The 24,496-nt window shown below is 41.3% G+C and overlaps 1 protein-coding gene across 5 annotated transcripts in view; it reads left to right on the top strand.

The window, feature by feature from the left end:
- Positions 1-22,727, top strand: part of kcnip2 (Kv channel interacting protein 2) — a 125,816-nt gene extending 103,089 nt beyond the window's left edge. For 3 of the 5 annotated variants that reach the window (XM_035407423.1, XM_035407420.1, XM_035407419.1), the window contains exons 2-8: positions 12,753-12,877; positions 13,611-13,680; positions 14,674-14,744; positions 15,212-15,319; positions 17,026-17,130; positions 17,587-17,649; positions 18,982-22,727. In XM_035407423.1, coding sequence (XP_035263314.1) covers positions 12,753-12,877; positions 13,611-13,680; positions 14,674-14,744; positions 15,212-15,319; positions 17,026-17,130; positions 17,587-17,649; positions 18,982-19,029 — 590 coding nt within the window. In that variant the 3' untranslated portion in view covers positions 19,030-22,727. Of the gene's footprint in view, positions 1-5,380; positions 5,480-5,528; positions 5,932-12,752; positions 12,878-13,610; positions 13,681-14,673; positions 14,745-15,211; positions 15,320-17,025; positions 17,131-17,586; positions 17,650-18,981 lie in introns of those variants that run through there. The other 2 variants (XM_035407418.1, XM_035407421.1) reach the window with 2 other exon arrangements.
- The last annotated feature ends 1,769 nt before the right edge of the window (positions 22,728-24,496 follow it).

Here is a 24,496-nt window from a genome sequence, read left to right as displayed (position 1 = left end):
CTCATGGTAACATTTTCCCAACTATAGGCCCTTGAGCAGTGGAGCAGCTGAAGCTCTTGCCCCCCCCCCCCCCATATTTCAACAAAATTTGGCGCCCCTGGTCACGACCAAATGGGAATCTGGAATGTTCCTCGACCTTCTTGAAATGTTTTTGTTTTAGCTGGGTCTCCAGGCGACGGCTCGTCCATCTGATGCCCTTGCCCCCACGTCGTCGGTGCGTGTCCGTTTCAGCGGGGGGGGGGCACACAGGGCATTGTTTCAGACAGGGGGCGGAGAGGGCTCATTAGAGGTGGCGGAGAGCCATGTAATGCGCTTTGAAGGGCTGCTCGTGTAATTAGCCCGGCACGTGCTGTGAGATGGTAATTGGGTTAATTCAGTCATACGTGACTAATTAACATGACCTGATTACAGAATCTGTCATGTTTAATACCACAGGCACCCTGAGAGCTCTATGTATAGAGCATGTTAATCTGCCCAGGGAAGTGATCTCATGCTCTACATGTCTGTTTTACAGTTTTTTTTTTTTTTTTTTTTTTTTTACACACACAACTACCAAAATGCTATTCATAATAAACTCTAAACACAAAACTTCAAATTGAGCTATTCAAAAACTCATTCTCATTGAGCACTCACCGTAAAGAAATCCAAAACTATTCAATTGTCAAAATAACCTTGATACATCTATCAAGCGTTAGTGCATTTGAAAAAATATATTCCTTTGACCTGGAATGGCTCCTCATTAGTAATAACTAACGAGGAGCCTGAAAATGCAAGCTGATGATCACTCATCCCTGGTGACTGTGATCCCTGTGACTGTGACTGTGGTACAGACTGACAGAGACAGAGCAGAGGTTCTCGTGTAAGACAGACGCTTCTGTGGAGCTTGTGAGCGCACGGTGGCAGTGCTGCCTTAGCCAGACTCCGCTCGCAGTCGTTCATGTCTTTCCCTCGCCTACTGCCTTGTGCCCTGTAGCGCTGCACCTCAATTCACAACCAGAGTGGCTGTTCTGATTCTATCTTGGGTACTGTACACGGGGCGGGGGGGTGGGGGTGGGCGAGGGCCAGCGGGGAGGGGAGTGGGCCACAGAATGACTTCATCCCACTGTAAGATTTCTTTATCGCCACAATACTATTCTCTCAGCGCTAGGAATTAATGCAGTTCACATCCACCGATCAGTAGTGCTGTAAGTAGCAATTCACAGAATTTGGGCCTCTTATAAAGAAAGTAAAATTAGACTCCAAGAAAATAAATAATAATGTGTCATTATTATTTATTTTCTTAATGTATCAATAGACACACAATCACAAAAATATTATCCAGCAGTCAGTTTTAATGGAGAGTTAATCCCCACAAGTTAGAAATGACTCCTAATCTAACTTGGCTTCCTGTCTTTTGACCCTTGATCTTTTATGTCCTGCACCTTCTTCTGTACTTTGATGTCACTATCATAACTGCATTTTTCTTACTTAGCTTTTTCCATTTATCATGAAAGAGACACAGTTCTCCTGGTGTTTGTGATTCCCTGCTTGTGTTTGAACCATCAGTTGTTATTCGAGGATGTACTCTCAAGGAGTACTAGGTGCACTTTTCCTGACCTGCGATATGAAAAATGTGATACGACGCAAGTCTTCAGACTACATTGCTCCTGGCCTACCACACCCCTTTAGCTGTGCCAGGTTCTGCCATTCTTTTCCAGTGTACTTGATAGTTGGAGCCAGAGCCATAGACTCCTGCAGCAATGACTGCCGTGATAACCAGCACCTGGCTGCTGTCAAAAGTCCATCCGAGCTAGAGGGGGTCGCCATGCTGCAGGAGAAACGCTTTGTTCTGTTTAGAGAGAGCTCAGAATGGGGATGCGGTGACCTGGCCGGATACCCTGGCACTGGCGTGCAGTCAGTGCCCTATACGGGGCATTGCACTGTGCCAGGGGGCATGTGGGCAGGGCACAGGCCCTCGTCTCTCTGCTGCTGCTCAGTTTGTCACCACCTGGGGCTGAAAGTGAGAAGACCTGACCACTGTGTTAGCAGGCCGCTGTGTAACGGCTGTTTCAGTGAGTGACTCACTGACTCACTGTGTAACGGCTGTTTCAGTGAGTGACTCACTGACTCACTGGTCACTGTGTAACGGCTGTTTAAGTGAGTGACTCACTGACTCACTGGTCACTGTGTAACGGCTGTTTTAGTGAGTGACTCACTGTGTAACGGCTGTTTCAGTGAGTGACTCACTGACTCACTGTGTAACGGCTGTTTCAGTGAGTGACTCACTGACTCACTGTGTAACGGCTGTTTCAGTGAGTGACTCACTGACTCACACAGGTCACTGTGTAACGGCTGTTTTAGTGAGTGACTCACTGACTCACTGGTCACTGTGTAACGGCTGTTTTAGGGAGTGACTCACTGACTCACACAGGTCACTGTGTAACGGCTGTTTCAGTGAGTGACTCACTGACTCACTGGTCACTGTGTAACGGCTGTTATAGTAAGTGACTCACTGTGTAATGGCTATTTCAGTGAATGACTCACTGGTTCACACAGGTCACTGTGTAATGGCTGTTTCAGTGAGTGAATCACTGTGTAATGGCTATTTCAGTAAGTGACTCACTGACTCACTGTGTAATGGCTATTTCAGTGAGTGACTCACTGGTTCACACAGGTCACTGTGTAACGGCTGTTTCATTGAGTGACTCCCTGACTCACTGGTCACTGTGTAATTGCTGTTTCAGTGAGTGACTTACTGACTCACACAGGTCACTGTGACTCCAGATCAGTTGCATTGCGGATGTGTGTATTAAAGGATGGGATGCTGTGTGCAACTCCTCTCTCTCTCTTTCTGGAACATTAATGGGGTACATTTTTTTACTTTCATACATTATGGCTGAACCCAGTAGCTGACTGCCCATGTGACATTGATTAGTTTTGCAAAATGTAGTTTCCATTCATGCATAGGTATGCAAGCATACTCTCAGGTGCAGTCTGCACTGCAGAGACAATGGTCTTTTGGTGTAGCAGGTGGAGGTTTTGCTCTATAAGGGTGTGAGACACATTCTTAACCAGTCTTCTTTAATAACTGATACTGTCGCCCTAAAACTGAAACCACCAGCAATGCAGTGACTTACGCTGGAGCAAAACAAAATATAAAAAATGCACTACAAATATGTTGAAAGCCAGGTCAGCAAAATGCTCATGTTCGGAGACAAAAACTTGCTCTGCTTCAGTGCCTTGTGTAATATTGTGTGAGTGTGTGTGTATGTTTGTGTGAATTTGTGAATGTGTGTATGCGTGTTTGTATGGGTTGGTGTGTGCATGTTAGTATGTGCATATTTGTGTGCATTTGTGTGCATTTGCGTGCATACATGTATGTACACATGTGTATATATACACGTGTGTTTACGTGTGTGTTCTCATTCCACAGACATCACTCACTCACTACATACATGGCCTAATAACCCTACTGCACGCAAAGTCAGATTTAGGGTTGTCCTATAATCTATAAGTTAATCTTTTACTGAAACAGGTTAGACATTGCTCACAGGAAACACACCAAACCAAATTTTTACCTGCAATGACCTGGATACGACCTGTTCTACTGTACTACCAATGGTAGGAATCATTGTGTGTGTTTCTACAGTGAGCAACAGCTCTAATGCCACACATCATTTTAGATGAGGCCTCGAAGGCCCTGTGTAACCAATCATCTGACCAATCCAAGTGATGTAAAGCATGGCATGGTGAAAAAAAACGTATAATTAATAATTCAGTATTGGGTAAGAATATTTGCCCTGCCTCTTTTTCCTTTTGACTTATTTATTTTATTATATATTTGGGGCCTAACCATTGGGGCTGAGTCTAATTCCCAGCCCAATTTTGAACGGCCAATGGTCTGCAGCCGCATTCATTCCACTGCCAATCCTGGAGAGTGTAGACATCTGCAGTTCTCCTAAATGTGGTGTGTCCAGCTGCTGCTTTACACACCGCAGGCTACAGCTAAGTTGGCAAGGAGCGCAGTCAGGAGAAGACCTTTCATTTGCGGCTTTAGCATGCGGTCCACGAGTGCCAGATCGACCTGCGAGGGTCACTAGACAGAGAGGAAACGCTGACCCCAATCCGACTGAACCCTCCCGTACACTGGGCAGCCATTAATTGCACGTTGCCCCTGTAGAGCTACCGGCCACAGTCGACGCTGGCGCGGTCCAAATTCGATCGGAGACTGCCGGGCTGATCCATGCACCACAGCGTGCTGCCTTAACCGAATGAGCCACCCAGCAGCCCTCTCCTGCCTCTTTCTGTCCAATTAACGTCACTGAGGCTGTGAAGACTGCAGGATTTTGATAGGATTTCACCTGCAGGGGGTGACATTGCTAAGCCATTGCGGTTATTGCTGAGAAGAAGTGTACTTTTGACTGTTACTTTTAAGGTCAAGAGGGTGCGTTTCAGAGCACCAGCCATGTGGCCTCTTGACTTGGCTGCTGCTATATGTAAAATTAAATGAACTTGAAATTAAATGGATTAGTCATCATCCAATGGGACAGAGAGCCCTGCATGCCATGCTGTGGGCCATAGCATGCAATGATGATTAGCCTGTGTGCTCCTACTCTCTCTTTCAGTATTGAGTCATTGCATTTACAGCCATATGTAAATGCACCCTCGCCACCCCCTCCCCACCCCCGCAACCTCAGTTATCTCTGGCAGGTTAATCCCACCAGTCACACCAGCCAGATGCTGAGAGAAAAGTGTGAAGAGTTTCAATTATAGCTATCACCATTATTATTTTCATCATTTTACTATCGACATGCACAGTGGTGTGAGTCTGCTCTGAGTGTGCGTTTATCAGAGTGTTTAAATGTTCAATACATACTGTTTGTGCTGTACGCATGTGTGCTTTCTGTTTGTGTGTGTGTGTGTGTGTGTGTGTGTGCGTGCGTGTGTGTCGTTGTGGCTATATGTGCGCACGTGTGTTTATAAGTGATGTGTGTTAGCATGTGTCAAAGTGTACATGTGCGTGTCCATGGGTTTGTGCAAATGCATATGTGCATTTTGGTATGTCTGTTACATGCGCGTTTGTGCTTGTGTGCATGGCATGTAAGTGCATGTATGCATGGGTGTGTGTATGTGTAAGCGTGTGTATGTGTGTGTGCGTGAGAGAGAGAGAGAGTGCATGTGCATGTGCGTGTGTGCGGCAGAGAAAGAGTGTGCAGGCAAGCATATGTGTGTGTGTGTGTGTGTGCGCGGTGAGTGTGTATATTTGTGGACATGAGTGTGCGTGCGAGAGAACGTGTGTGTTTGTGTGTGTGTGTGTGTGGGTGAGCATGTGAGTTTATGGGCATGCGTATGCATGTGGCTGAGCGTGTGTGTAACTTCTCCTGTGGTTGGTGACTTACAGGTCATCCTCCCTCCAGCCAAAGTAAAAAAACCATAAAGCAGAGGTTCCTCAAACTGCTGCCCTGCTGCCGGCCCACCACTACTCCCTCAGTCAGTCAATGCAAGTGCCTCTCTGCTTCATCAAACGTCTGTCTCCCCCTTTTCTGTCTCACAAGGCCAGAGAGTTACTCCACACAGAACTCTTTAGGATAGCTACATGGAGTTTCTGAAAACTAAAAGAGTTCTTGGTTGGTAACAGGAGTTTCTGGTGCTATATTGTCATTTATGTTGAAGACATCTATCACCACAATATTGCCCTTTATTGTGCATTTTCAAATGTATTCAGTGAAAATTTTCAGCTTCAACAGTAGAGAGACCTTTTAATTATAAGAATACACAGCTGAGTATCTGGTCTGTTTGAAGAATCTGTGATTAGACAAAAATCTTCCCTCTCCCACTTCAGTTTCAGTCTGGACATTGAGACTTTAACAGCTAAAATGAAACTCAGCATTTTCCATATAGGATTTCCAGTGTCTGGCTATGTACTTCAGCTTCTGGCAGTACTTCCATTCAGTAAGTCTTGTGAATTCAGTTCCTATGGCTACATTTATAAATGCATTGAAATGCATCCTTCCATCATTCCTTACTGTATCCCCTCATCTCATTGGGACCTGGAAGTCGCTAACTGGCTGCTGTGACAGGTAACATACAAATTGTTTAATGAATGAAGGAAGGCAATGTGATCCATTGATCCATACGACAATGCCTCCTTTACACAAAAGATTTAGGCCAAAACATGACTGCAAGTCCCATAATGCTTTGCTTCAGACAAGGAAATGAAATCATTGCAGAAAAAGTTGGTGCATAAGTATAAGTAAGGAGGAAAAATCAAGAAAGGATACATTAAGCAAATATAAACCACAATAACTGCAGATCACAAACAGCCATATTAGTCATAAATGTAAGATAGTATGAACAAATAGCTTGTAGTGACAAAAACATAAATTCACATGATATTAAATTAATTAATTAAACTAAATTTGATTTGATTGGACTTTTACATATATTTGCATAATGGAATTATTTCTATAATGTTTAATCGCAGCACAGCTTCATTATTAACTCATTTATAGAGTCCAACAGGCAGTATGAAATGATCTCCAAAAATCAATGATATTTTCAAATGATTTAATCAATCAGATAATCATGCAATCTGCACATTTAGCTATAAATGTAATACATAGGAGCAAGCCAGTTACAGGCTACAGGTACTACCAATACTTCAAAGTGATAGAGACGGAAATGAGTCAGGGACAGCTGATTTACAATTTACTAAGGTGGGCTACAGTAAAACAGTAACACACACCAATTCTACAAAGAGATTAACAAAACTTAAACAAAAATTAATATACAGCCAGTACAATTATACAGTACCTGGGCACACTGAAAATTGCCTACAACTGATATAATTGAACACATAGTTTAACACATTGTAAAAAGACAGCATACCCGCACAATGACAGGAACTCTTGCAGGAACTCCCAGCCGCTCAACTTGCTACTCCCAGTACTCTACATTAAAACAGTACAACAAATTATCACCTATATGCGCTAGATTTGCGTTAAAAAAATGCCACATAGTCAGCTAAAATAAAAAAACCCACCAGCAACCTAGGCCAAGCACAAATCACTGCTAATCACACATCAAAGCGGGTCATTTCCCATTAACTGGAGTCACACAGATAAAGTCGGCGATATCAAACATTTGCCTCACATCAAAACAAACTTTGTTGCTGCTCCTTTCAAATAATTACATCTCTAATTGCACTAACCCACGGTGCGTGGGAGGAAAAGCAGACAGTCCATCAATACCATTTACTAATAAAAACAATTAACTTACAAAAGAAGATTTTTACTTTTACCATTTGCATTTACATAACCATTTGATACAAACATTTAATTTACAATAATTCCAGGTAGCGAGTCTGAATTTGAAGGCTCTTTTCCATGTGAAACTTCCCCAGCCTAGGATGCGATACAGAAATTCAAAAGTGCATATGTTTGTCCAGCTGAGACGGACCATTTAAAAAGACTACTTCCGCCTTTATAAATTCTCAGCATCCCTTAGAATCCTCACCAACAAGGTGAAAATGTCACTCACTCACTAGGTCACACTCTTCATGTCCAAATTTCATCATTCTTCCAATGAGGGGATTCAGCTAAATATTCCCCAATGCCAGTCACTGCTTCTCTACCTAGGCTAGTCATTAAAGCTGTAAATATGTTGTTATGAAAAGAAACATTTTTCAAAAGGGACTCTGAAGTTACAGGTGGTTGAGCTGCAGCCCCATATTCCACCCCCTACAGCCACCAACCACAGCACATGGTATGTGTTTGAATTCTTTTCTGCTGTGCTCCTCTGTGATATTCTGGGCCCCACTGTGGAGAAGTGCTCAGCATCACCTTCATTTTCTGAAGAAGCTGAACTTGAAAATTGTGTGTACTCCTGCACGATGCAGGGCTCCACCTGAGGAGCCTGCTGGACTACCATCTCCATGCTCTGATGCAATCAAATTTGAGTGTGACTGTTCATGGTGGGACCCCTTTGAAGTACTCCAGCTTCAATGCTCTCTTCAGATATAGTCTGACTTGAGGATCAACCTGCCCACCTTCCATGCTTCCTCCTAGGCCCCCTCCCTCGGGACTGACTGGTGGAATACAGACACGCCATCTGTATCTCCATCAAAGTCATCATCAGCAATTGGCGCCTCATGGACAGTCTCCAGTGCGCCTGGCAGTTGAGGATCTTGATGTTGCTCCACCAACCTGGGGCCACATGGCCACAACTCCGTCATCACTCACACCTCTGCCCAATGTCCTGATACATCCCTGTCTAATAGTACCAACTTCTCAGTAACTTTAAAGTCTTCTCCTCATTCTGATGGTCACATTTATCATGCATGCTCTCTAACACCTCAAGTTGTAGGATCTTTGGCAGAAGCAGCTGGTTCACTTGACCCTGTCTTTTATTGCTCAACCACCAGGAGAGGACTCCATCCAACACCTCAATCTTCTCCCACTGTCAGGGAAGCTCCAAAGCTTCTGGACCCCCCCCCTCCCCCTTGTTTGTAGTGGCCTGGCTTTCATTTAAGATTTCAGTATTTTAGAATTGGCTCAATCATTCAATCATTGCCCTGCAACACAGTCAGTGATTCCATTTAAAACACTGGAAAACATGACGTTGATGCCTCTTCTATCTGGACTGAAGGTGAGACTACCCCTTCAGATGTTTTGGTAATGTTTGGGGAACTGAAAACACCTTCTCCATGATTTGGGAGCTCTGTGTTGGATCATCATTTGGCTGCTTCCACTCTTCCTTGCTTCCACAAATCAAATTAGGCTAATTGAGAAGCCCATCTTTTCTCCACCGCATCTAATTTTGCAGTCTGGTAGAGACTCAGAGGGTTGTTATCTGTTCAGACAATGAACTTACTGCCCAACATATACTCTGAAAAACTTATCTGTAACAGACCGCTTGAGGGCCAATAATTGAAGCTTCTTTGCACTGTTCTTCTCCGATGCCCTTAGACCCTGGCTAGCATAAACAATGGGTTTATTCTGGCTATTACAGTCTTGGGATAACACAGCGCGTACTCCTTGGTGACTGGTGCCAATGTTTTGTAGAACATATTGGTGAAGTCAGCATATGCTAACACGGGAGCTGAGATCAGGTTTTGCTTAAGAGTGTTGAAGGCTTCTTCACACTTTGGGCCCCACAACAGAGTAAAAGCAAAATGAGAAACCTACCCTTATTTTTCTTTAAAGGGCCTTGGGCATGGAGCGGCAGATCCAGCTGGGCAAAATTCTTCACAAATCACCTGTAATAGCTTGTAAACTCAAAAAACAATTGCAACTCAGCTGCAGTACTTGGTCCTTTCCATCCTGCGACAGCACTTATCTTTTCAGGATCTCAAACCACTCCATCAGTTGAGATTATATGGCCCAAATATGATACTTGTTTTTGGAAGAAGGAGCACTTGCTCAGCTTTTCCTTTAGGCCACAATTCTGGAAGAGTGACAGCACCAGATTCAGATGTTGTAAATTCTGCTCAAAGGTGACTGAGAACACAGCCACGTCATCCAAATATAAAGTGAGGGTCTGAAAATGTTGGTCTTCAAGGATCCCCTCCAGTGATCTTCGAAAGGACCCAAGGGTGTTACGCAGCCCAAAAAGGAATTAGATTGAACTCATAGAGCCCAAAGGGTGTGCAAAAAGCTGTACAATGAAGATACTTGTTTGACATCTTGACTTGGTTGTGACCATTAGCAAGATCCAAGGTAGAAGACCATTCAGCCCCACATAGTCCATCAAGTGATTCCTCAGTTCTGGGAGGAGGGTATGCATCTTTTCTGGTTTTTGCATTCAGTTGCCTGTAATCAGCATAGATTATCAATGCTCTACACTTCTTTTTAACTATGACTAAGGGAGAAGAATAGGGACTGCAGCTTTTTTGTATTACTCCCTACTCTAAATGCTGTCTAATATGCACTTTGACCTTCTTATACTGACTAGGCTGACACACTGGAGCCTAATCTGTTACAGCGAAGTGCATATATTTGTGTACCTGAGATGGACCTTTTAAAAAGACTACTTCCACCTTTGTAAATTCCCAGCTTCCCTTAGAATCCCCACCCACAAGGTCAAAATTTCACTCACTCATTGGGTCGCTTGACAAAACCCTTTTTATAACTGCTGTCAGGTAAAAACAGAGTTGGAGTGCAAATGAGCTGGAGATTTCCATGCCACACATGAGTGCTGGATGTCTAAATACTTATGAGCACTTTCCTATGTTCTGGTTTCCTCCTCTCCTCTCTTCCTTCAATTTCTTGTTTCCTTGTGATGTGTTCAGAAGGAATCAAAGGAAGAAAACAAGGTAAAGAATTGAAATGCAGCCTCTGTCTTCTGGCTGTGTCCCATCAGAAAGGAAAGAAACCATGCCTACCTGGATTTAAATCAGAGTGATTTAAGTTAGAGAGATGAAATGACCTTTAAACCTAGATATAACTCACAGACAACACAACAGGACCCAAGGAAAGTATCCTACTGAATGTAAGCATTTGCAGATCAGTCTCATAATGACACGTTATGATTGGTGTGTGCCATCAAGGCAGAGAGTGAGGATGAAGTGCTGATTTTCTTGTGTGTGATACAAGGCTCATCTGAGAAGTCATTGTGTTCTTGTGTGGATGGCAATCAGGTGAAGAATGCTTGAGCTTTAGCTTTAGTGTGAGGACAATTTTCTGTTGCAACATAATTTCTGATCTCTTCAAAATCAATCCATATTCCCATCTGAGCTTCATCGATAACTAACCGCAAGTACTGAGTCACATTTATTTCTTATTTATATGAAACATTTTATAAAGAGATTATAATGCAAACCAAATAGGAACAGATGCAAGTAGGGTACTTTACTATTGTCACAGAAGAATCTTTTTGTTTGTTATTTCAGTCTACTTAAAAACAAAAGGCATTTGAATTCCACATTCTTTTGCTTTTGAAATTAAGTTGTTTCTTGGTTACAACTATTTAAAACTTTGTGTTTCGCAACATTTTTTCTTTTTCAATTTTTCCCTCTCATTTCTCATCAGTTGCCTGTCTTTTTCCTTTAATACATTTGTGTATAATGTACTGTTCATCCATCAGAGGCTAAATACAGAGTTTGAAATACAAATATTTGTGCAGTATGGGACCCAGGCACATCACTGCCATTTTGTTAAAACCTTTACATTTAGTATAGGATTAGCAGAATATATTGCAGTTTTTGTCATGGGATATCAGACAACAGTAATATTGTTCTTCTCAAAATTAAAACACTATAATTATCGTTCAAGCTGTCTTACCTTGGTCCTGGAGAGCAACAGGGTCTGTTTGTCAGACCTTAACTGACCAATCAAAACAGTTAACTATAAAGTTAATTACAGTATCTAGTTTTTTAGGTCTAAATTGTTTGCTGATTTAACATGAAAACAAAAGCAAAGCAGAGAATCTGGTTCAAGGACCAGGGTTGGCCATCCCTGATGAACAGGTTTCATTACAATGTGTCATTATTACCTCAATGTCCCATTGAGTTTAAACTAAGAACATGTCATGTTTTCAGGATTTTTATAAAATATACATCAATAACAGTCAGGGCATGGCTTACCATAGACGAAACTAGATGCAGGACATAATTGTTCGTCATATTAAAAAATGAAAATACATTTTTTAAAGTCATAAGCATGATACAACACCTGTCCTAACCAGTCACAGCAGTGTTTTAGAGCTTATAATCAATATCATAATGCTGTTTTAATGTGTGCAGCATTCATTTTGAATTATTTATTTTACATTTTTTTTAAGTATTATTCATTGTATACATTATCATAGTGTGCTGTCATGTCAGAGTTGGCAGATTAGTTAGTGACATACAGTTCAAGAAAAACTAAGATTTGTATGTAAGATAATGGGCTAATGTAAGATAATAATTACATAGATCAAACCACACTCATACAGTTTGTAGTTAGAATGCCATTTTGGCTCACATTTGTTTACCATTAATGGTGCTAATTCTTATTAGTGAACCACTCACTTAAAAAATAAAGTAATGTTTGATCTTTTATCTTTGTCCAGTGAAAAATCTATTAAAAGTGCTTTGAATAATGATGCATTTGTTTAGCCATTAATGGATCCAATTCTTATGAGTTAATCAATACCACCTTAACGTTGGATCATTGGATTTGGTCTAAATGCAAGGTCAACTGTGTCAAATGTGCTTTGAATAATATTAAAATGCACCACAGCTGTATGATCCATCCTGATGTAAGCTAATGGGCTGTTAGCTTTGCCGTATCCAAGGAAACTGTACAATAACCTTCTATTCTATTTATGTAAACATTCTGCGTGCATCAGAACAATGAAAATAGGTTTGCTGATGTAATTATCTTATAAGTCCAAGCGGGACTTTTTTTTAGACATATTGTATGTGCATTAAGTTCTATTCAATACAATATCAAGAACTTGTTACTTCATTTGGTCAAATGGCATTTTTATAGCCACAGTGTAGCCTGTGTGCACAGTGCACAGTGTTTTTCATTACAGTAATTTTTATAGTATATTTCAGTTTGTCATTTTTCAGTTAACTGATAAAAGAAGCGAAACGTCTTCTGTACTTACGGGACACTCCTTCTGGAACAAGCAAGCACACCTTTCACCAGTTGTGACCAATGCTGGACCTTAGCTGAAATGTATTCTTTGGCTATGTTCCCCTGCACTGTTCTGTGTGATTTCCCTCAGCCTACCAGGGTGTGTTAGACATTGGTGTCACGATGGTCCTTCCCTCTCCGTCTCTACCGCAGACAGCATCGAGGACGACTTTGAGCTGTCGACCGTGTGCTGCCGGCCCGAGGGCCTGGACAAGCTGCAGGAGCAGACCAAGTTCACCAAGAAGGAGCTGCAGATCCTCTACAGGGGGTTCAAGAACGTGAGTGGCTCCCCTGCGGAGTCTCGGGCAGGGTCTGGGCTTGCTGCAGTCTTGCACTTCCTCTCTCAGCATTGCTTGTTTCTGTCTTAATGTCTCACAATCCTTTGAGTCTCTGCCTGTCTCTCACTCTCCCAGCCCCCAACCACTCTCATAGCCTCTCTTAGTTTACTAGTTTACTTAGTTTACTTTCTCTGTCTCCTACCATCTCCCTGTTTCCTTTACAATCTCTACAGCATGGACGTCAGAATCCAGTCCTGGATTCTCCGCCCTTCTATACTGTATATAATTATATGATATATATAATATACACTACTTTTCTTTGCATTTAAGGTGGGATATTTAATTTAATTTTGTAAAATAGTTTTTTGATAATTTAGTGTATTTTCTACAGTGTAGGTACTGTAAAAGAACATTTCTGTCTCTACCTCACCTGTCTCTCAGTCTCTCATTACATAAAATGCCTTTATTCGTTATTAACCATGGCTATTATATGGGCCATTCTCACATGCTGATGGAGTTATTTGTTTTGTTTTGTGTGCGTCATAATATGGCTTGATGGTATAATATATCTGTTTTGTGCAATGTCCCTTCCCACATCAATTTGTAAATACATTTTATTGTACTGACTGCCTCCTATGGCTTAGAGAGTGATATTGGAAAGAGGGTTGAGCAGGGGGGTTGAGTGGATGCTGTCTGAAAAATGAGCTGACCATTTCTGACTGGTCTTATGCAGGAGTGCCCCTGTGGAATGGTCAATGAGGAGACCTTTAAGCTCATCTACTCACAGTTCTTCCCACAGGGAGGTCAGTGCACACCGACTACTACACATTTATAACACATTAATACAGTCCTGTTACAGCTTTATAACATACCCATGCATTCCCATTGCACCTATATACCATACTCTTATGGTCCTTCTACACCTTTATAACATTCTCATATCCCCCCACTACAACCCATTGCACCCACTAGATCTTTATGACATACTCATACATACGTTATACCCTCTGACTCTACAACTACATCTTTATGTAGCACACATTAACTTCATCTGCAACTCCGGCTACACCCCATCACAACCACTACACCTTCATAATGTACCTGTACTCTCTCATAACAATGCTTCATCCACATACATACACTCTCACTGCACTACACACCATCATATTTCTGTCATGTTCATACATCCCCACTAGAACCCCTTAAACCCACTACACCTTCGCCATCATCTTTATTCGCTTATAAAATATATCAGAGAACGTTTAGTTAAAGTAAGGCTAACGTAATTATGTTCCTTTTGGCAAGTTTGAAATGCCAGACTGATTGTGTGATGTAACCACAATGTGTCAGTTAATGAGAAAGGAATTAACAGTCCCAATTAGAGAGGAATCCAGACAGCGTGTCTGCTTTCAGTTGTGATGTTAATGACCTGTTAACTCAGTCCAGCAAAACCAAAAATGAATTGCTTCATATTTTTGAGAGAGGCGGACTGCGATCTTTATAAGCTGGTAGGATATAAGTGCATAAATCAGAAGACCACAATGTGGTGCATCATGCAGCTCTTTTCTGGTTAAAGATTGGGGTAAAGATTTAAACATTTTGGCGGATCATCCTGCCTTTGTGAAATGGCTTAATACTTCACTGCTTTATTGGTGCACAGAATCTACTTCTATGCAGGAAATCACATAAGTAACAATGACAAATTCACAGAAAAATTATTGGATCAAATAATGTTTTTGAAGGACTTAAATGTAAAAATGTAAATGACAAAATATGCATTTTTTTTTCATTTCCAGATTCAAGCATGTATGCACATTTCCTGTTTGATGCTTTTGACACTCAGAAGAATGGATCTGTTAGTTTTGAGGTGAGTATGTTGTGTGTACTCAGAGCAGGAGTAGGTGTTCCTCTTCAATAAATATGCCTCAGTGAAAGTGACATTGTATGATTGTATGTATGTATGCCATTGTATGTATGATGATTGTACTGAATAACAGGCCTCAACAGGTTTTCATATCTAGATATATTGTTTGAAAACAGATGTCACAAAGAGGTGTCAAACAAATCATCTATGCAGAATTACTTCCACTTGTCTCAGAGTCACCTAGAGTCACTCAGTCTCTGTTTCTAAGATGTAGTTTAAGTCATAATTTGTTTATTTGTTGTAGTAAATAATAATAATAATTTTTCCCACAGTATAAGTACACATTTAGAGTGAAGTTGGTACATGTATTATGTTTGAGTGTTTTTGGTTTGCTGAAGTTCTGTTTGCACACCCTGTCCCCGTCCTTGATTGCTGTGACCCTCACCCCCCCTCCCCACTCCCCACCACAGGACTTTGTCACAGGCCTGTCAGTCATACTCAGGGGATCCATCGTTGACCGGCTCAACTGGGCATTTAACCTGTATGATCTAAATAAGGATGGGTGCATCACCAAAGAGGTATCATACTATATAGCAACTACTGCTAGCCGGGCTGGAAGAATGCCTTGTACCCTTTTCTCTTTTACTCTTGTTTTGAAAGTGATTTTGTCGTGAAACTTATAGCCCACTGAATAAACATTGAGCATAACAAAACAAACTACACCTTGAATCAAATATGTACAGTAGTACCCCTGTGTACCTTATTTTTATTATACAGCCAAAATATTATTTTGTAAATTGTAGAGCTACCCTGTTTATAAAGGGTGTCTAATTTTAAAATGTTGCTGTTATGGATCACTCTTTGTAACTGTGTAAACTCTTTGATTCATAGCAAATCATGCTCTTTATTTCTAAAACACAGTTAACCTTTTGTGTAAAATTACCTTTCCTAGAAATGACCACTGGACAATGTTCTTCCTAGTTTCCTTTTTTCTCCACCTGCTTTTTAAAACTGTTCTTATATTGATGCCAATTTGCTGACATTTAGCTTTTCTCTAGTTTATTTGATGAGAGCATCTGTATTTGCTCTCATTGCTCTTGTTATGTGATTTGATAGTTCATACCTTACCATCCCTCAAAAAGCATAATCTAAATTGTATAACAATACTATTACCTGGCATCAGAGTTGCTAACCAAATGTCATGACATTAGACTAATTAAAATACAAAAAATTCAGTCACATGGAAAAGATGTGAAATAAGTTATATTCATTAACTCATTTGTTAAGTTCCATTTTAATAGATAAAAAACATATTATTGTTAGTTAATTGATATTGACTTATTTAACTGACAATTGCTCCCATGCAAATTCTGTTGAAATAATCTGTAATGTTAAACTATTAATATCCATGTAGGAAAGATTTAGATCTTGGTAAACAGCAATTTCTTCAATTATTCTATGGATTGATCAGTTAAATACTCAAGATTGGAAGAATATCATGTGAAGAACATAAGAGCATAGTGTTAATAATGATTTAGCTTCACTTTGAGCAGATTCACACATAAATAACAAATGAACCACAGGAGTAAGTGGCATACAGGCTACAGGTGGGGAAGAAGTTTAATTGCAATTCTATCATATAGTACAAATCCTACAGCACCATTTCACTTGTCCTGCTAATGCACAAGCTGTGTTAGGTTCTTAATAAGAAATAATCAAGGAAATGATAATGCCCTCAGTGGAGCACAATGGTGATGTCCTTATAAAATTCACTGAACTAGCGTAACCAAAAAAATCCAGGTTTACAAAAGACCACTGGTATGCTGCTTCATTTTATAATGAACCATTTCTCCGGGATCAGTGCCATGCAAGTTGGTGTCCGAGAACAAAAATCTGTTGAGGAACAAAGAAAATGTGTGAGGTGACTAATGCAGACCAGTGCATTCATATTTTTTACACTAACACGCAACGGCAGTGACCTGTATACTGTAAAAAAATTTGGGGTTTCCCAATTATGGATTCTTAAGTAACTGATTCATATACTTTTGAGTTGAGCTCATCATTGAAGGCTCTATAGATTCCAAGCTCTGGTGACAACCATAATATTAACCCATATTGTGCTGTAATATCAGCAAAATGTTTTTAGTTTTGTGAACTACATTTTATTCCTCCATTCAAATACAAAACCAAATGACCAATTACTGATTTTACAGTCAGCCAACTTAAAAAATAAAGGCAACAGTGCTTTTCACTGCACCACTGGTCCCTCACTGTCTCTCATCAGGAGATGACGGACATCATGAAGTCCATATATGACATGATGGGGAAGTGTACCTACCCTACCATGCAGGAAGACGCTCCCAGGGAACATGTGGAGAACTTCTTCCGGGTAAGGCACGTTCTGGGTGTGCTCCACCCCTGGCATGGCACAGCCCTACAGCCCATTCCCAGAATGTTAGGTCAAACGTTCCTGGTTTCTTAAATTTCCCTTCATTGTAATTTTTACTGAAGAACACTGCAGCGATACCATAGAATGTTGGCCTGTTTGTCACAACAAATCTGGTATTTCAATACTTCAAGCTGGTACGTTCTTAAACTGTTACTGACATATATCCTCCATGGTTAGAAGAATGATACATGAAGGTGTATAGAGTGTAATATGTTTATGAGAGAATAACTCTGCCACGTTGCTTTATTTTGTCAAGTTAAATAGACTGTCCACAGGGGGCACCGCATTGCATTATGGGCTTTTGTGGAAGTTCAGTACCGAAGTCCTGTCCATTTATTGTTTGGTAGAAGCATCTACCAACGTCATGTTTTTAATTAGTGATTTTTCTCCCGTCAGAAAATGGACCGGAACAATGATGGCGTTGTCACTATTGAGGAGTTCATTGAGTCATGCCAAAAGGTACTTGTATCTTGTTCCCAAACTCATAAAGCCTTAGAAAAACATAAAGCTACTTTCATTGGAGTTCACTGACTTTTAATGGAAGGTACTAAATTGATTGCTTAATTTTTTTTGCATTACTTATACAGCCATGAGAGGGTTTAAGTACTTTTACAACCTCTACAATGTTGTAGTCTTCCATCATCTTTATCTTAACTAAATATAAGGTTGTCTTGACTGTCAGGATTCACTTATTTCATAGAGCACACACAGAGTCCAGGTAGTCCAGGTGCATGTGATAGCTGAGGCAGGGAATGATTAGGAAGGAGTAAAGAGCTATCAGCATCGTATCAGCCCTTTTGGCTGAAAAGAAAAATAATGCTGTGTGCAGCATTTTCAAGATTATTTTCATAATTTAAAAAAAAAATCTTTCATGACTTTGAAATAGCTTAAATTTGAATAGCTCAAAATAACTTTTTATTTTGCGTTCTAAAAATTTCAGGCAAGAAGTCACCTAACATTACTAGCAAGTTAGCGAGTTTTTGTGCGCAATAATGGATATTTTTGATATTTTGTGAAGTTTCTGATGATCTGCTGACTGTACAATGTCTAGTTTCAGCGGCATAAGTGTCAGGAACTGGTTTTTTGAGTTGGACTTTTTTTGACTGACTTCCTGTCAGTTGATTCAGGAGCAGTGGTGCACCTACATTTCTTCCTCACAAAAGTGGTCACAGTCTCAGGGGTCCAAGAGAAGCTGGTGTTGGGATCATTAGTGAGAAACAGTGATTTAACATGTCCTGGTTAACACTGATGATTGTTGGGGGAGTTAGACAGCCTAAATGGCATAAACTGGAAGTCATAGTGACCGGTCAGTGTATTAAAAGCAGTTTACATTCATGTTGTTGCTGGATCTGCTCTAGTGGAATGTGTTGAGGAGATCCAACTTAGTGAGCAGTTTGGCTCAAAAGCAGTACACATCAGAGGCAAGATATTGTGGTTTTTAACTGATATTGTGTCTTTTCACTTACCTCGCTTTCATCTTGGTCTCTGCAGTCTAAGTCTGAAAACCAGTTCCTGACATTGGAAGGTTCATTAGTAAAGCAAGAAAATACACTCTGAAACAGCAACATTATACCTTCACTACGCTTCATTACACATAGTGAATATTCATGTTTATGCAATTGCTTGCATTCATTAATACTATGTGAATATTCATTATATACATGGCTTTCTCCTTCGCCCTCTACAGCTTCATGGACGCATGTATGATTATTGATTTAGTCTGTACTGGCACATTTCTTATGCTTGACATGTGTGTATGTGTCTGTGTGTCTCCTCTCTCTGGCCAATCAGGATGAAAACATCATGCAGTCCATGCAGCTGTTTGACAACGTCATTTAAGGATACATTTCTTAGGAGACGGTGGAGTGGGCGTGGTCAAGCGAGCCCTGTGTGTTTGCAGTTAGGGACTCCTCCTCCTACCCCACCAAGCCCAATCCCACCCCCACCTCTCCATTGGCTGCCTGACAAGGAGGCTCATCTCCCCCTTGTGTCCTCTCTCTCCTCCCCTGAGACTAGAGGGAGCTGGTGCAGGCTGACTTGCTGGGGGAGCCGAGGGATGGAATTGGAATTTGTTTTACCGTTTGTTTCCTTGAATTTATGAGACTGCTTTGGCATCGAATGGACTCCTGAGCATCCCTATTCCACACCATCACCAAAATCCCTGCCCTTCTCACACACACACACACACACACTCACACACATACGCACACACACACGCACCCTTATTCCACACCATCTCCAACCCCCCACCGCCTCCCATACACACACTCTCTCTCTCTCTCTCTCTTTCTCTCACACACACACACACACACTCTGTCACCCCTTGTCTCGGGAAGGGAGGAAGGGTAGAGATCGACGGTCAACTTGAGACTTCAATTACAGTTTAGTTATTTGGCAGATGCTCTTACCCAAAGCGACTTAGAAAAGTGCATTTTACATGGTACACAAACAAAACACTTGATGAAAATCCTTTCCCAAGGGAACCTAGCTGACCAAAAGACTTGGATCCTGGCTGGCTTGGACACCTAACCGTGATGACAGCAATTTGCAGCTTGTATTTTTTTTTTTTGTTTTTGACCGCATGATGTCAACCATAGAAAATCTCAGTCTATCAATATATTTATCGACGTGCTCCAAACCCTGCCTGCAGTTCTCCTCGTCTGTCCCTGGATACTTCTCCAACTGTTTGCATCACTTCGGCCTGTCTCTCCCCGAAAGCAAGACTCATGGGAGGGGCAACAGTGTCTGCCCTCAGTCACCTGACCCCTACGGAAGAAACGATTGGTTTCAGATCAGTGAGTCACTGGTAACACACAGTGGCTCTACCCCGTTTCTGGTTTCAGGAAGCCTCACTCGCCCATCCCTTTACTACCCGGCACCCCGACACTCTGCAATAGTGCATAGAAGCAACAGTACAAAATGGCCTATGCAATAGCATTCTTGCAATGTTTCTGTGATGTTATTTGTGATGTACGACCATACAGTAATGTTATGAGAATGTAAAGTGTTATCTGGGACCATAAAGGAAACCTTTGCTGTAGATGCTGGCAGACAGCAGTGGTTGTACATACCACAAATCTAAACTCAAAGTCCAAAAACAAGATTTAAAAAAAAAAATGTAATCAGAGTATATGTATTCACATAATTCATATTTAATGAGCTGACCAAGAAAAGCAAGTGATGTCAAATAATACATAGAGAAAGGTTTCCCTTAGCTCTTTTTTCACGTCAGCACAGGACAACCAGCGCAACGGGCAGATGAACGTAGCAAAAGCCAGGTGAAAATGGCTTCCCTTACCGCCGTGGCCGGTACAGGTGTTCTGTTCCGTCCCCTCTGTGACCCCAAAATAAACCCCAGACGGCAGAGGCGCCGGGTCCGACGGCGGCCTTGCCGCTGCCGGTTGCTATGGCGATGCTCCCGCGGGTGCGGCAGGTGCGCGGACGGAGCAGTGGCGCCTCGGCTTCGCCGTCGCCCGAGAGCCGACCCTGCGCGCTCCCTCCAGCTGTGGCCAGCCCAGAGGCCCACCGCCTGACACTTATCGACAGCGCGCTCCTCCGTTTGGTCGCTCTTGTTGACACAAAACAAGCACAAGCCAGACGCAAATAACCAGAGGAGATCTTTTATTAATAATCGCAGCTGGTACGGCACCTTCATAGCACATTCTTCTTCTGTCAGTCCAAGTCCCTGTTACTCCCGAAGGACATCCACTTCAGTGGTCTGCATTCTTTAGTTGATTATTATTTGTTACCCTCATTATTGCAGACACGCCGATGCAGGGTGGCATATATACAGAAAGCAGGAAAACAGGAAAATTGGAAATATCCCAAAGCAGGCTTGGAATCAGCAAGTAGTTCTAGTTCCATAAACACTACACTGTAGAAATCTATATTATATTATACTGTACTGTGTTATGCTATTTGCTTGTTATCCAAGGCAAATTTCCTAATTCAACAGCAGTGAGTTGGTGACCCATTTTGGAGCCTCTGTAAGCACTATGTCTACAATCCACCCTTCTACCAGTGGTGCCCACTAAGTATGATTTTGTGGTCTGGTACAGGTATAAATAACATGACCAAACCTCTCCTGTTCATGGTGGGTCCTATTGTTTTCCCTACATTTAAAGATTCATAATGCTCTTGTGCCCCAAATCTTATGGGCTATCACTATGGATTCATTTATTTTTATCCAGGTGGAAAGTGTTACAGTAAGCATGTATGTGTCTGTAGCTTGACAAATGTCAAACATAGATGAATCGATAGAACGGGAGGTTACACAAGGAGTGCAAATTCCCACAAATGTGTTAGATTTTGAAAGAACACACACACACACACACACACACATGCACACAAACAAACACTGACACACAGCTGCATTCTATAATTAATGCAGCTTCTGTTTTAACAAATATTCTGATTCCATGCCAATCCACAGCAGCGATGACCATACTGGTCAATGGGTTGATCATATCTGATGTACTGGAGGAGATAGAAACTTCTGCCACAAACACACACACATGCATGTATACACTTGTACACACATACAGAGCGGGAGAAATTTCAGTTGCACACAATTAAATGAGAAGAAAAAATCTGGCACGCATAGTCAATTATTTGAGAAAGCCTCTGTTGTCAGCACATTTCAGTTTCTTTAAACCAGTTCATAAAAGGTCAACTGGAAAAAATATAATATTGTAGGGGTCTCCAAACAGCTTTCATGGGGCGGAGAATGAAATTGTTCATTGGTGCACATGGCTAATTACCTTTGCTAGTGTACTAGTAATTGCTATTTATGCATGACCTTGCTTGCCACATGGAACATTGGCTAGTATATAGTTATATTTATTCACAAGAGTATTGATGATAGTGCACAAATTCATCACCTCATCAAAAACTAAAGTGTAGCTACTGTATATCTTTCATTTTTGATATGTTAAGTCATGAACATGCCTTCATAATATAAGTCATTATAATAACTACATCTTCAGCTGTTCTCAACACCTCAGCTATAACATGTGTGCTTGCCCAGCATATGAACTAAAGACTTTCTTTGGTAATTTTGTTGCATGTAGTCATCATCATAATTCAGTCATTGAATGGTCAAAAATGATAAAAGGGCCTGATTTGGGCCCTGAGTCATAGTTTGGGGACCCCTGCTGTAAGAGAATTGAGCACTGCAGTAATTTAAAGCAGTGTTTCCCTTTTTTTTTTTTTTAAAGAGGCTGGGTTGGCATAAAGGAGGTGAAATCTACTGTAACTTATAACATTCACAGCATCTGTAAAATGAGAGGCGTAGCAGCCATTTTGGGTCATTTAATCATTTGTTTAGTTCCTTATGTTTTAAGGGCATCCTGTCTTGAATGCTTCTTGGCAGTGCTGACCACAGTCACCCCCTGGCTATAATCGCATGCACTGTGTCTAGAGCAATGACAATGAATAGGCCACCGTTACTTGCCATGTGTCTAGTTGGTTAGGCTCTTGCTGTTTCATATATGTATATTTTGTACAGAGACAACAATAAAGTCACAGTTGCTATGCAATCGTGTGTGAGCTGGACTTTGCAGCAGGGATCCAAAAATAAATACACTATTTTCACATCTGTGCAGCATGTCACCTTGGTTACAAAAGCTGCTGAACAGTTCAGTTTGAACAAAAAGTTGTTTTGTGTGTGTAGGTTGTGGTGCGTGTCTGAGTTTCACTGTGGAAGCACTGCGACGTAGCCCGACATGGTCACCCTCCACTGACTCATTATGGACGCTGTGTGGCTAACCCTTTGAAGATTGAGGTGCAGTTCTGTCTGCAAAGTCCACATGACATTCAGTGTGCCTGATGGGTGTGTGGGTTGAATGTGAGAGGGGATGAAATTTGTCTGGTCCAAGTCTGAACGAGACACTGAGGAGGACAGCGCCGATGGAATCAGTGATGGTTTAGCTCTGGGACACTGCTGTGGAAAAGGCAAGATTCACTTTACCGTCTGCCATATTCATTGAACTCGCCCTGTGTGAGAGTGAATAATTGCACCTTAGATGATCGCATGCTCACTCTGTTTATAGTCTCATTACATTACATTACTAGCAGTGCGTGCACACAAAAGCCCGGGTAGGTGTGAAAATGACCCCAGAATTGTTATAAAGTGAAATTCCCCTTTAAGCAATGCTGAGAAAGCAACATCAATACTGATTAACTACTATGAAAAAATCTACTGACTTCTGATCGACTGTCCAATAAATACATCAATGTTAGGCAGGAGTCAAAGTGCCCTGACATATTCTCTCATTAGCTCAAATACTGTGTCCAGGTCTGATTATAGAACAAAGATATGCATTTGGAAAGAGCTCCCCAATACACAAGAGGGTTATAGTAAAAAAAGAGTCACTGTATTGTTTGTTTACCACTACTTTATTGCTCCCTTCTGGCAAGAATAAAACAGGAAGTCGACAGAAATACCAGGCAGATATTTTCCCTGAAAGCCTCATCTTGATAAGCATTAATACCAACCAGTTCTGAACCAACTGCCAAACCCCCTGACTAGTCCCAAAAAAACACCACCAGAGAATGTGTCCCCAAAGACCTCACAGTAGGTGTGTTATTATTAAGCATGATTGCCCTTTTCAGAACATTTCAAACATGATCATGGTTAGAGGCTTTTTTTGAATCATGACCTTTCTCTCTGTGAACCTGCTGAGCCAAAGAACCAACGGTACACATTATTTCCCCCCCTCTCAGGTAGCGCTGTTTTCTCCTTCAATCTAATTGCATCCGGCTTTGTGTAGTGTTTATTACTGTATGGAAGGTATACGGTACAATAAGTTTCCATTCACGTTCAGATTGTTTACTGTGTTTCCGCCACTGTCCTGATCTAATCCCAGTGCTTGGGGATGAGGGAAACTGGAAAGAGAATTCATCATCGTTGTCATCACTTATCTGTTGATCATTATTTTAGTTTTATGCGTTCAATTAGAAGCACATGTTTTCCTCTTGTTATTTTAGTAGTAATAGTTTGTCTTTTAAAAGAGTCAGAGCTATTCTGAAAGAGCTTATAGATTAACTAAGCACCAAGTATACACTATTCATCTGTAAAGTAAACTAAACTTCCACTGATACGTTTCATGGGAACAAAATAAGCTATAATACAAATAACTTCTGCCCATATTTTCCTTCATTCTTTAACACTAGAAAGGCCATGTTTTTTACTACCTTCCACCAGCATCAATTTCTGCATCTGCAGCAACCTAATTTCATACATATTATAAACCCATATGTTGCAAAACAATTTGACTGCAGGACATGACTCTATCAATTACAACAA

Source organism: Anguilla anguilla, chromosome 2 (assembly GCF_013347855.1).
Source record: "Anguilla anguilla isolate fAngAng1 chromosome 2, fAngAng1.pri, whole genome shotgun sequence".
Lineage (NCBI taxonomy): Eukaryota > Metazoa > Chordata > Actinopteri > Anguilliformes > Anguillidae > Anguilla > Anguilla anguilla.
The sequence above is the reverse complement of the archived record's forward strand: the minus strand, read 5'-3'. Positions and strand labels throughout refer to the sequence as shown.